Source organism: Marmota flaviventris, chromosome 3 (genome assembly GCF_047511675.1).
Source record: "Marmota flaviventris isolate mMarFla1 chromosome 3, mMarFla1.hap1, whole genome shotgun sequence".
NCBI lineage: Eukaryota > Metazoa > Chordata > Mammalia > Rodentia > Sciuridae > Marmota > Marmota flaviventris.
The window spans coordinates 118,770,654-118,784,125 of NC_092500.1; the positions used below are offsets into that span (position 1 = coordinate 118,770,654).

Sequence of the window (13,472 nt, forward strand, 5' to 3'; positions counted from 1 at the left end):
TATTATGCAGTTATTGTTTTTGCTTATCTTCTACATATTGTATTTAACTAGGATTCCTATTTGTAAATAGAAGTTTCTGTTTGTAAAGACATGAATATGTTTAAATGAATAGAGTTAATAAGAAGGTTATTTATTATTTAGGATAATCAAAGATAAAAACAGGTTCAAGAGAATTTTTACTTCCTTTTAACCTTAAGTAAATCATCTTATCTTTGCTGATTGCCTTTAAACTCAAAGGTGGCATTGGGTCAGCAAATTTAATAATTCAAAGAACTTTCAACCTACATATGACTTTGGGTTCCTGCTTCTGTTAATTTAGATAGGTATGGTGGGCAGATAGTGTGGCCATTTTCAGGACTATTTCTGCATGTTCATTTCATACTAAAGTCTTCTGTTGTTAATTTATTTTGTCTTTCTCACCTGCCTGTGCTAGAATGAAACAGAAGAATTGGTATAAGTTTGCCTTATTAAATTAATATGTTGAATTTTATTGTTGGTAGGCCAAATACATTCCCCTGAAATGTATGTGCTTATGGACGAATGGAAGACGTTTCCTCATCAGAGTCTATATTTTCTTAATCCACTTTTTAAACTGTTTACATGCAAAGTTGAACTATGTGCGACAGTCCAACCTATTTTACCAAACTGTCTTTTAGATATATATATTTTTTCAATAGTAAGTGTTCTACAAACAAGATACAGCATTTTAGGACTGGGGTTGTGGCTCAGCGGTAAAGCGCTCACCTTGCACATGTAAGACCCTGGATTCGATCTTCAGCACCACATAAAAATAAATAAGTGAAATAAAGGTTTGAATTTAAAAAAAAAAAAATATATATATATATATATATATATATACAGCATTTAAATGGCCCTTATCATTATTCTCATAAATGATATTTTTAAAGTTTATTGTAGAAAAAAAAAACATGAAAACAAAATACCACCCCCCACCCCCACCCCACCCCTGCTACCAAAGAACTTTTAGATGGACCTTTCCTAAGAAGGAAAGTTAATAAGTTTGAAATACCAGGTTTGGTTTATTAAAGCAGCCTTTAACTTCAGGAGCATACTTTTTTGTTTTCCTTAGAATTATGCTACAACATGTACAATTTGGAAAAACTTAAGAGCTGAATTTGGAAATAAAATTGAAGAAAATGCAAATAGTGATCTTTGTAGTCAATCTCAGAACCAGACTTTTTAGATACATGAATTTAACTAACTTTTATGATCAGCTCTACTACAGTTCCTTGGTGTGAAAAGTTAGCCCTAGAGGGTCCTGATTCTTCAAATCAGGACTTTGGGATAACAGTGGATTATTGATGAGAATTACACAACTTTAGACACAACTTTGGTATTTAAGGACTTCAGCACTAACCATTTGGTGTATGGTTCCAGTGGATGCCTTAAACTGCTCATAGCATAGAACCCTATATATACTCACGCTTTTTCATACATACCTATGATAAAGTTTAATAAATTAGGCAAGCAAAAGATATAAAAACTAATAAATAGAACAATTTAACTATGCTCTAATAAAAGTTAAATGAATGTGGTCTCTCAAAAGATCAAGATATTATTTTCAGATTGTAGTGGAATTTATGTATCAAAGTGAAAAGACAAAGCCATGGAAAAGAGATACAGTTGTATTTCATTTAGATTGAGCGATTATGTGTATTTCTGTGATTTATTAGATCATCACTAATTTTGTTATACTATGTTTGTCCCTGAAATTATACAGATGATTAGAATTTATGCATATTCAGTAAGCTTTTCTAAACACTCCCACTTAAGTTATCTATGTATTTATAGACTTACAGCACTGTTTCGTGTAGCTACTTTAACTCATGATTTATGTAGTTGCTAGGATGAAATGGGAGCAAATAATGAGATATTTTTCCCCCTTCACCCCATTGCTCAGAGAGTAGTCTTTTGTTCTTAGTATCTTAGATGTATCTTCCATACAATGCTGAAAGCTTTATTTTCAAAGAACTTATACTTTAGGAAAGTTCTAAACTATTATTATGATACTACTCATTATAATATTTACATAGAAGAGTAGTAGTGAGTTTCTTCTAAAACTAATTACAATGCTTATCTTTCTTGTGGATCAGATATATTACTTTTCAACTTTATATTTAACTTACGCAAGACAGTTTGCTCTTTACTTATGTCAAACCAAGACAAACCATAACTCTTTCTAAACTAGTTGTTTTTAAAAAGAGTACTATAATAATATAATACCTGCCAAGACTGTGAAATCATATACAAATGCATGTTCAGTGTTCAGCTGTATAGAGTCGTGCAAGATTGAACAAAACATCTAACCAGTTGGAACACTTAGCTTTCTTTTTAGATAGTAATTTCCTTTACCCAAAGAAAAAGATGCTATTCTAGCCTAAATTCTTTCATTGCCACATAAAAAGTAAGTAAATGCACTCTCAAAACTTTCTTGTTGTTTTCTTCTGAGTAGCTAAATTGCCCACCTTTTTTCCTGTAGGCAAATCAGAAAAAAAAGCCAGGATGGTAAGAGGGCAACCTAGTAGAATTCAAGTGGAAATTTTAAAACAAAATTCAAAGACCCTGCTGTCATTAATGTGTTTCTATGGCAATTTGTATGGTTTTCAGGGAGTGAAGCCAGCCAGTTTTGACAAAGTAGCAATTCCTGAAGTGAAGGAAATCATCGAAGGATGTATACGGCAAAACAAAGATGAACGGTAAGATTAGGTGTTGCTTAAACAGACAACTAAAACATAATGTTCTGAGTATAAAACTTAATCTGAAGTGTATTTAATTCTTAGTTTTTCCATTTATGCCATATAACCCTTTTTAAGATAGGGTTCTTTCTATTTAAGCTATTCAAATTCAATATGCTAGAACAGTTTACAAATACAAGCCAGGCTTAGTGGCACAGCCCTGTAATCCCACCAAATCCAGAGGCTGAGGCAGGATCACAAGTTCCAGGCCAGGGCAACTTAGTGAAATCCTGTCTCAAAATAAAATTTAAAGGGGCTGGAGGTGAAGCGCTTGCCTAGCATGAGCAAGTTCCTGGGTTAAGTCCCCAATGTTGCCAAAAACAAACAAAGGTTTAGTGGAGTTTTTAAGTAAATCAGAATCACCTTAAACATAGTTCCATTCTGTTAGAGTCACTTATAGCAAATAACTATACTGTACTAATGCAGCAAATCTGTTCCTTAGTCCTTTATCCATTGAATTCTAAACAATATAGAACAAAGACTTGGCACTTTAAAATCAACTCAACTATGCAGTGCTTGATTTCTTGGTATTGTGCCAGAATTAAAGAAGAGCAAAACATGAGAATTCCTTTGAGTAAAAAGAGAAGACTTTACTAAAGGCTTAGGAGAACATCTACCTTAGTCATTTGTACTAACATGGGACTTTTCTCAGAGGAGTGGCAAGTATCTGATCTCCCATGTAGCTGATTCATCACCCAGTAGGCATTGACAAGGGTCCAATATCTGTTTTTGAAAACTGATCTACCTTCATCGTCTCTCCATACCCGCCAAAAAAGAAAAAGTATGCCAGCCTAAGACAAATATCAGTTGTAAATTGAACATAATCTACCTCCTGAAGAATGGGAGCAATCGGGTAAATCAACCAAATTAAAGAATTCCATATCTTTACTTTTCTAGTCTTATTTTCTTTTTTATAACTTTGTTATTTGAAAGAATTTAAAAAAAAAAGAAAAAGAAAAGAAAGAATTTAACATGATCTCTAATACATTTTAATAGATATTTAAGTTTCTGTTTTCATATTCACTGAGTCCTAAAATCTCTTTTAAGACCTTTTCAATATAAACAAAGAAATATTTGTTTTGCATCTTAAAACATATTACTCTATGTCTTTTCTGAATGGACTAGTTTATTGGATTACTGGTATTTGGAAACCATTTTATCTAAAGAAAATTGTTTCACAATCAGCTTTCTTGCTTGCCTAGTCCACAAATTATTGAACAAGAAATTGGAAGAATTTGTTGAATAGGTAAAAAGTTGCTATAGTCAAAGGTACCAAACTGGAAATCAGAGAATTTATTCTGGTTTTGATTATATCATTTACAACTTCTAGAACTGTGAGCAAGATTCTCAACTTCTGAGCCTTCATTCCTAATTGTCAGGAGATAATCTCTTATTGGATATTGGGCAAGGTTCTACAAAGGATTAAATACTATATATATTGTTATTGATATTTTGAATCTTTGATATTCTGTGCATTATTTGCCATTGCCAGTACACTGTAACCAAAGGGGTTAGATAATTTGATTTTAAAATGATCACTCTCAGTTCTTTTGTTTATAAATCAGATTGTTATGATGTCTTATCATTTAAGAGTACAAATCTGTAATCACCATTCAAATAGACTAATGAAGAAATGCGTTATTAACCTTGGTTTTCTATTCAGTTTTTTTCTTATAAACAACAATAATCAGCCACATTTGAAAATTATTTTTTAAAATTAATGACATTTTGTTTTTGTTTTCTTTCTTTTTTCTTTGGAAGATATTCCATCAAAGACCTCTTGAACCATGCCTTCTTCCAGGAGGAAACAGGGGTACGGGTAGAATTAGCAGAAGAAGATGATGGAGAAAAAATAGCTATTAAATTATGGCTGCGTATTGAGGATATTAAGAAATTAAAGGGCAAGTACAAAGACAATGAAGCTATCGAGTTTTCCTTTGACTTGGAGAGAGATGTACCAGAAGATGTTGCTCAAGAAATGGTAAATTGGCGCTGATTGGCCATTTAAAAGTTAATGTAGATTTATATAAAGCAGTTTATGGAGTGTCATATGTGACGTATCTCATTAACATAAAATTATCTTGGCCCCAAATGCTATCTTTGAAATAATAGGATTTTCCTGTGATTTTTTTTTTTCTTTAAATCCCTTCTTTGTACTTTTTGTGTTGTTACTGGTAATGGGTGTTGAACTTTATAGTCCTTTTTTAAAAAGACGTTTTTATTTGAGGAAATTAGAGATGGATAAGAAAGAATGAACTAGAATATATTCTGAAGTCTATAAAGTTGAATGATTAGATCCTTCAGGTAGAATGAAAGTTATGTTTCTAAATATTGGATCAGTCATTAGATAAACCTTTACAAATAGACATAGGATTATAAACCACTTTTTGTTATGAAAATAGTTTTCAAGATCAATTGTTAATAGGTATCCTGTGGTTGTATCCTTATTTGAAGTATGTCAAAAAGACTACTTTTCCAAGTAGAAACCCTTCACCAATTGAGGCTTGCTGCTTTGCCTAATGTCAGCAATTATCATGTAAAGAAACTCAATAAAATTTTTCTACTAGTGTTCTTAGCATCTTTCAGTAGTAGTTACCTCTGAGAAAAGGAGTCAGTATGAAAGAGATACTTAAGAGCTTTTTGGTCTTTTGAAAACCTTTAAATATTTGCCACATTTGTTTTATCTGTATAAGTGGTTGTCAGGTGAAAGGACGTAATAGCAACACGGGTTAATAATTATTACGTGTGAAATGGTAGTAGTGAATGGAAATGATACCATGCTTGTTTATTTTCCTCATTATTTTAATTATTGTAAGTACACCCACCTGTGAATTTCTACAAAGATGGTACATATTCTTTGAGTATGTACCATGATGGTGGGGGATGTATACCGCAGATCAGTCATTTCACAGTTTGTTTAAGACTAGTATTGTAATTCCTTCTCCTTCTTATCCACTTTTCTACATCACATATTTCATTTTATTTTGAGGTTGTTTTCTTTTGATAGCCTGTTTTTCTCTAACACCTTTTTTTCCCTGCAGGTAGAATCTGGGTATGTCTGTGAAGGTGATCATAAGACCATGGCTAAAGCTATCAAAGACAGAGTGTCATTAATTAAGAGAAAACGAGAGCAGCGGCAGTTGGTTCGAGAAGAGCAAGAAAAGAGAAAACAGGAGGAGAGCAGTCTCAGACAGCAGGCTGAACAACAATCAAGTGTTCCTTCTCAGACAGGAATCAAGCAGGTCCCTTCTGCTAGCACTACTGCTTCTGCCACTTCAGCTTCAGTATCTACACAAGTAGAACCTGAAGAGCCTGAGGCAGATCAACATCAACAACTACAGTACCAGCAACCTAGTATATCTGTATTATGTAAGTATTTTGGAAAGCACACAAGATATGCTAATGATGCTCCTAATTGACTCTACCCCCACCCCCACCCCAGCAGCAAACCCTCCCATGTTGGAGATCAAACCCAAGGCCTCATGCATGTTAGGCAAGCTCTGCCACTGAGCTATATTCCCAGCTCCTGACTTTTTATCTTCAAGATAGTTGTCATTTAGCTTCTCTTTTTATTTTTATGACTATGACTAATGGAATAGGATGGACATTGAGAAGATTGGTTAGGGTATAAAATAATTTTAAAAGTTTCATTATCTTGGAGGTTCCAATTTCTAGATTTCCATATCTCAGTTCCTTAAAAAATAAAATTAAAGTAATGAAGAATGAACAAGTTTAGCTACTTAAAATTGTGTTCTTCTGGTTTAGAGCTTTCAGGAAAGTTAAATAGCATATAGACTGAAAACTAATGAGATCAGTAATCATTGATTGAAAGTCCACAGGTCTCCATATATAAGACTGAAAGTTTAGTTAATGTTCCATTTTCCCTTACTCTTCAGATAAAAGACATCAGAACTTGTCTTCCATATGGGTCTCTCATGAATTCAGAAGTTTACATAAAACTATGACTGCTATTCATTTTTAATTTAGTGATGATTTCTGGAAAGAAACAGCCAATTCATTGTAATATGGTGAGACTGAAATGTGATAGGAAAAATTTGAGCCTCCTTTTTATAATTTGTCTTTCTGTCTATATTTTGGTGATGTCTCACCTTCAGCTGATGGGACAGTTGACAGTGGTCAAGGATCTTCCGTCTTCACAGAATCTCGAGTGAGCAGTCAACAGACAGTTTCATATGGTTCCCAACATGAACAGGCACATTCTACTGGCACAGTCCCAGGGCATACAGCTTCCATTGCCCAAGCACAGTCTCAGACCCATGGAGTATACCCACCCTCAAGTATGGTAAGTAAATGCATAAGAGAGAGTAATACTATAATGAAAGCCTGTAGAGAATCTGTTAAATTCTGAGTCTTTACTATCCAAATAGCAACTTGTCTAAAATAGAAAACATAAATGGTCTTTAGTCAGCCCTCCATTTTCATGGGTTTCAATTGGTAGGTTTAGTTATTAAAATGTTTTTTAAAAAAAACAATTTGTCTCTGTACTGGTGGGTCTTGGAACCAATCCCCTATAGATACTGAAGGATGACTGTTTTGAAAGGAAATTGGAGTAGATGAAGCAGGGTAAGATGTATACATTTATGTGTAAGAATTAGTTAAACTCCCTGCGTGAAGCATCTATGTATAAGATTTAGTCTGCATTTGATAAAAGGCAATATTCTCAGCATTTAAGACTTAAAGCTATTCAAAGCAGCATAAGCTAAACATACAGATGGTTTGGGGGTGGGTGATGAGAGTTTTTCAAAAGCTTCTTTATGAAAATAACTACAAAGTATTTTCTATAAGATTTCTTACTATATAAAAACAGGTAAGAACTTCAAATCATTATAGAATGTTGCATGTGAGTACTCTAGAGTAAAGGAATCCTTTATTTATATTACCATTTAATTTAGCGCTTGTGTTTAGTTACTTATCAGTTGCTATGCGTGTTCCTGCCTTTAAAGTCTGTGTTGAACACAAGTTTCTTTCCCAATGTTCATTTGCTTTTATCTTTATTTGGTATCTTGTTTTATACTGATTTATTTTCAGGATCAACTTACAGAGGCATTTTCTAAAATAATTTATGCTTTGTGTGTGTGTATATATACACACACCATTATCCACTCTTGTTTTTCATGTAGAGAATGTTAAAGTAGCTCATCAGATAATACCCCATTTCTTTGGTTGCCTCTCTGTGAAGTCTTCAGAGAGGAAAACAAAATACATTTATCTCCCTCAAAAAGGAATTGAGTGACTGGTCATTTTATAGCACTTATTTATCAAGATCTTTAAGCAGACTGATTTTCCCCCTTCTTAGAAAGCTTTTAATCTGAACTTTGTGGAATTCTTGCTCTTTGTTAATTGAAAAATCTTTCTTTGAAAACACTTCTGTTTACTCTGGTCATTTATGCTGCAGCTTGGAATAAAAGATGTTTCTTTGTTTCAGTGTCCATTGATCAGTCCTCTGGCTAGGTCTGAAGATGAATGGCCACAATAATGCAAAGAAAACTACTAATATACTAATTTTTTAACATTTTTTTAAAAAATAATTAGGGTAGAAGAACTTTTAAGACTACATAGAAGATATATTTCTGTGTTCTGGCCGATATTAACTATCAGCATTTCTTATCATTTTCTACTTTTGCTCTAATTGATTTTTTTCTGAACCATAATTCAGTTAAAACAAACAAACTTCAGTCTCTTGGCTTTTCTCATCACAGAGTTCTGAACATTGGCCTCTTTTAGACAAGGAAATGCAATAATCATTTGTAATGATATTAAGCATTTAGACACTAACATGCTTTTATTCGCTTTTCCAAAAGCAGACTACTTCTTGCTTTTGAATGACAATAGTCTATGAAAGTATTATGATGATGTATTAAGGATTTGGGACTTTTAAGAAATTTTTATAATTTTTTTCCTGTCACTTTCCAGAAAGAATTTACCCTGGCATATAATAATGCATAAATTAAAAGTGAAATTTTAATAATTAAAAAGAGAAATAAGGATGGAAAAAAATGGAACCAGGAGTAAAACTAAATAATCATCATGATATTTACATACTTGCTACTGGTAGGCCACAAATATGGCTTAAAGCAGCCAGTTTTGGAAAAGAAAATATAATTAGTTATATAGTTCACAATATCTAAAAGAATATTAACAAACTTGCTCCAGACAACCTTACAGTGTTAGACTTATTGCTTTTTATCTATATTAAACCTTTTCTGTTAAGGTGCCTCAAACTTTGTAAACCTAAGTTGAATCTCTGATATACCCAAAGAGAATTTTTACATTATTCTTTATAAATTCAAATTGAAGATTTTTTTTTCATTAACAACTTTAGTAAAAGTTCAAATAGTTCCTATGTCCATCCAGTTGTGAATTTCCTCCTAAAAAGTATACTTTTTCTAGTTATATGACTTTTTACCTTTGCTGAGAAAGATTGGCAAGTATACAAGTAAAATAAATATAATGTTGTAAGCCAAAAACTTTTTTAGTCTGATGCCTTCAGAAATGAGAATCCTTTTCTTAAGTTTCCACAGCTCCTGCAGAATAATCCAGACTTCAACTTTTTCAAATCTCGTGTTTTAAATTAATAGAATTCATTCTTGTCTAATCTTACTAAGTTTGCAGAAATTATAAACTGATATTGTTTTCCCTGTCTGCTGCCTTCAGTCCATCTTTCTTATTCATACATTCATAACAGTTGGTGTTATTTCATAATATTTAGGATAATAATTTCTTACTATTATTATTTCTAAGAAATCTTGTACTTGACCCAACACAATAGAGAATAGTTGTCATCTGCCCCGTGTGCTTTGTGGAGTTTTCTCTCCACTAAAAAAAAAATTGACTTTGTGGAATTGGAGAGGATGGAACATTTCCTTTATGTTAACTGTTTCCCTGTTATCACTGTACATTTGGTTATTTTCTTTTTAAAGTACTGTGTTTTTCATGTGTGTTTGTTTTCTGTTTAGCCTCGTCGTGGCCGTAGCATGTCGGTTTGTGTTCCCCATCTTTGTGCTGTTCCCTTTTTATCCCGCATCTCTCCCAGTGCTCCTTCCACCCCACCACCAGTGTTGTCTGCACCTCTTTCTCCTTCCCTCCTTCGGACTGCCCCTGAGGAAACTTTTGCCGAAAAGCTTTCTAAAGCATTGGAGAGTGTCCTGCCTATGCACTCTGCCTCTCAGCGCAAGCATCGTCGCTCCAGCCTGCCTTCCCTCTTTGTCAGTACTGTATGTAACTGTAAACTTTCTGACAAATGAAAAATTATTACCAATGAATACATCCAGGCATCAAGAATTTTAATAAAAATTAAATAACAGGACTAAACTATACTTTTGGTTATGTATTAGGATTTTAGGACATTAGTTATCCCCATAGGAAACATTTTTGTAATAAGGCTTTAAGGGGGAATAACAAGCAAGGAGGCTATGAGACAGAAGGCTAATAATATCCTTGGCACATATCAATATATGCTCAATAAAATTTAGCTTTTATTGTATTTTCTTCTCCCCCATTTACATAAAAGATTTTCATTTTCTTATCATAACAAAGGGTATGTTTGTTATTTAACTTTAAATTGTTGACTTAAACAAAAGTAAATTGTTAAATGTTACCCAATTGCATTTTCTCCTCACTTTATTCTTTCTTTCTTTTTTTAAATTTTTTTTTAGTTTTAGGTGGACATAGTACCTTTATTTTATTTATATGTAGTGCTGAGGATTGAACCTAGTGCCTCACACATGCTAGGCAAGTGCTCTACCACTGAGCTACCACAGCCCTCTCATTTTATTCTTAAGAGTTGCTTACTAATGAAACTGGACAAGTCTTTTTTTTTTTTTTTTTTTTAACCAAACCCAGTGAAGAATAATTGAGGAGAAAAGTGTTTGGTTTTAATGTGTTAAAAGAAATCTGAGTAAAAAATTAGTGAAATGATATGTCAGTAAACTAGGATTAAAAATTGTTCCCTCAGGGGAGTACTTATTTAGGGTGATTAGGGTGGGACCTTGACACCATTGAATGTTAAATTACATATGTAGTATACATGCCTTTCTTTGGCTTCACTAGTGTCTCTACAAGATCTGTCTTTTTAAATTATTTTAATTGCTGTGGGACCTTGCTGCTGCTTTTCCAGAGAATGTAGTTAACATTCTGAACTAGTAACCTGAGAATCTTCAGATTTTTACTTTGGAGAATGCATAAGTTAACAAATTTTATGACTTTGGACACCTTAATAAACATCAAGAAAATGAACATTCTGATTCAAAATAAAAATCCTCTCAGCTATTATGAACAGTTGTGCTTCTTTGCTAATGGGGTCTTCTCTAAAGAATGAGGTTGCTCTTTTATAAAAGGAATCTATGATAGTGAATTACTCTAGTATGTATTATTACATACTAGTATGTATTATTAGGGAAAGTTAGGATTCTAAATTTAGAGTTTTAAATACAGAACTGCTTCTGGGAACAAAAAATGCTTTAAATCAAGTTTGGCTATCAATTATATTTTCTATTTCACCTTGAATACTAGCCATCGAAATAAAAAAATGCACCGTATTCAGCTCTTATCAGTCATGAGAAAAGTGGAAATTTTGATGATTTTTGCATCTGTAACATTGGTCATGTATCAGAATTGCTAACTGTATTGGGGCAGATAAGAAAAAGACATTACTGTCATTGGGTTCATATTTTATTATCCACCAAAAATCTTTCTATGATTTATGGTTAAAAAAGTATGTTAGTTGATGAAAAGTAGCATTGAACCCTCTAAGATAGCACAGTATAAGAATATAGACTATAGAAATACTTTAATGCAATAGATTAAATTGAAGCATACTTCTTATATCTATAAAAATAGTGCCTTTTAGCACTTACTGTTTAACTGTTTCCATTGACACAGTTTTTAAGTCTTTAAGAATGAACATACTATGAATAAAGTAGAATAATCACTTAGAAAGTTTAATTTGTTCTTTTCGCTTTGAGAGAGCAAAGTTGTGGTAAAGCAGCTCTTATCTGATGCAAAGAGTCCCACAGGTTGATTTCTTTGACCCTGGATGTATTTAATGGGTTTTTACTATGCACATAGTTTCTGAAAGCAGTATTATTTATTATGTTTGATGTAACCATTTCATAGGGTTACACAGAACTATCCAGTTGTGCATGTCTGATGTAATTTCACATATGAATGTATGAATTACTTGTCTTATTCATGTTGATACAGCCTCAGTCCATGGCGCATCCGTGTGGGGGTACCCCAACATACCCAGAATCACAGATATTTTTCCCAACTATTCATGAACGTCCAGTTTCTTTTTCACCACCTCCCACCTGTCCACCGAAAGTAGCCATTTCCCAGCGACGTAAGAGCACCTCCTTCCTGGAAGCCCAAACTCGCCATTTCCAACCCCTGCTGAGGACTGTTGGCCAAAATCGTCTTCCACCTGGTGGCAGCCCAACTAACTGGACACCAGAGGCTGTAGTTATGTTGGGCACTACAGCCAGTAGAGTAACTGGAGATCTGTGTGACATACAGGTCCATCCTATGTTTGAGTCATCTCAAGTTTGCAATGACTATAGACCTGGACTAGTACTTCCAGAAGAAGCGCACTATTTTATTCCTCAGGAAGCAGTGTATGTAGCAGGGGTACATTACCAGGCCCAGGTGGCAGAACAGTATGAGGGCATTTCATACAACTCACCAGTACTCTCAAGTCCTATGAAACAGATACCTGAACAGAAGCCAGTACAAGGGGTCCCTACATCAAGTTCTGTCTTTGAATTTCCATCTGGACAGGCTTTCCTGGTAGGACACCTTCAGAATTTAAGATTAGATTCTGGATTGAGTCCAGGATCTCCCCTCTCTAGTATTTCTGCACCTATCAGTACAGATGCTACACGTTTGAAATTTCACCCTGTCTTTGTTCCTCATTCTGCACCCGCTGTGTTAACTCATAGCAATGAGAGCAGAAGCAACTGTGTATTTGAATTTCATGCTCAAACATCAAGCTGTTCTTCAGGAGAAGGAGGTGGAATTTTACCTCAGCGTACTTACCGAAATCGACAGGTTGCAGTGGACTCAAATCAGGAAGAACCGCCTCCTCAGTCAGTTGGATTACATGGCTACCTACAGCCTGTGACTGAAGAACAGCGTAATTATCATACCCCAGAATTGACTATTTCTGTGGTAGAGCCTATCGGACAGAACTGGCCAATAGGAAGCCCAGAGTATTCCAGTGATTCCTCACAAATCACTTCTTCAGATCCCAGTGATTTTCAGTCACCTCCCCCTACAGGGGGAACAGCTGCACCTTCTGGCTCTGACGTCTCATTACCCTTTATCCATCTGCCTCAGACAGTGTTACAAGAATCCCCACTTTTCTTCTGTTTCCCCCAAGGAACCACATCTCAGCAGGTCTTATCGGCCTCATTTTCTTCAGGAGGATCTTCACTCCATCCACAGGTTATAGGAAAACTTCCACAATTCTTTTAAAGTACCCTGTTATGTACCATTACATTTAAATTTTCTATGCCTCGTTTTCCTGAATCATGAATTTATGAAGAATATTGTTTTTTGTTTTTCCTTTTCCTAATACAGTCTCCCCATCTCTTGAGGGCTATAAACTCCTTGCATTTACAAAATATGAACTGGAAGCTACCTGATTTGCCTGTACTATTTGCAGACCTTTGGAAAAGAGAACCCAAAAACTAGAATTTT

The 13,472-nt window shown here is 34.1% G+C and overlaps 1 protein-coding gene across 10 annotated transcripts in view; it reads left to right on the top strand.

Moving 5' to 3' along the window:
- Positions 1 to 13,472, top strand: part of Wnk1 (WNK lysine deficient protein kinase 1) — a 135,572-nt gene that overhangs the window by 80,704 nt on the left and 41,396 nt on the right. For 7 of the 10 annotated variants that reach the window (XM_071610291.1, XM_071610293.1, XM_071610292.1 and 4 more), the window contains exons 5-9: positions 2,629 to 2,717; positions 4,518 to 4,737; positions 5,798 to 6,125; positions 6,872 to 7,059; positions 11,979 to 13,217. In XM_071610291.1, coding sequence (XP_071466392.1) covers positions 2,629 to 2,717; positions 4,518 to 4,737; positions 5,798 to 6,125; positions 6,872 to 7,059; positions 11,979 to 13,217 — 2,064 coding nt within the window. The remainder of the gene's footprint in view (positions 1 to 2,628; positions 2,718 to 4,517; positions 4,738 to 5,797; positions 6,126 to 6,871; positions 7,060 to 11,978; positions 13,218 to 13,472) is intronic. The other 3 variants (XM_071610298.1, XM_027951012.2, XM_027951015.2) reach the window with 1 other exon arrangement.